The sequence below is a fragment of the Penaeus monodon genome, chromosome 20 (assembly GCF_015228065.2).
Source record: "Penaeus monodon isolate SGIC_2016 chromosome 20, NSTDA_Pmon_1, whole genome shotgun sequence".
Lineage (NCBI taxonomy): Eukaryota > Metazoa > Arthropoda > Malacostraca > Decapoda > Penaeidae > Penaeus > Penaeus monodon.
In genome coordinates this window covers 24,737,084-24,737,379 of record NC_051405.1, presented here as the reverse complement: position 1 = coordinate 24,737,379, position 296 = coordinate 24,737,084, and the positions used below count along the sequence as shown (strand labels likewise).

Sequence of the window (296 nt, the reverse complement as noted above, 5' to 3'; positions counted from 1 at the left end):
ATGTCCTCCAGATCTTCCATGAGACCAATTTTAGCAGAAATACGCTCCTCTTTCTGCATCTGAGAGAATGAGGCCTCCATATCGTCACAGTCATCCTCTTCATCCCTGTGAGGGGGTACAAGGCGAAACCATAAGTACAAATAACACTAATACAATAACCGAACATTGTCTTTTCTAATGCAACACTGTCAGGGAGAGCAAAGCCGTACACTGTCAAATGAATGGACAACAAAAATTATAAAATAAGTACAGAATATCAAACAACATACAACTTATATTAACCCACTGGATATGGC

At 39.5% G+C, this 296-nt stretch overlaps 2 protein-coding genes across 2 annotated transcripts in view; both read right to left on the bottom strand.

The window, feature by feature from the left end:
- LOC119585730 (RNA polymerase II-associated protein 3-like) overlaps positions 1–296 on the bottom strand; it is a 49,814-nt gene that overhangs the window by 16,662 nt on the left and 32,856 nt on the right. The window lies entirely within an intron of this gene.
- The window catches only part of LOC119585726 (protein SPT2 homolog), a gene marked incomplete at its 5' end in the record, with an annotated part of 1,634 nt that overhangs the window by 193 nt on the left and 1,145 nt on the right, over positions 1–296 (bottom strand). Inside the window, 1 exon segment of the mRNA XM_037934417.1 lies at positions 1–105. Within this exon segment, the coding sequence (XP_037790345.1) occupies positions 1–105 (105 nt within the window).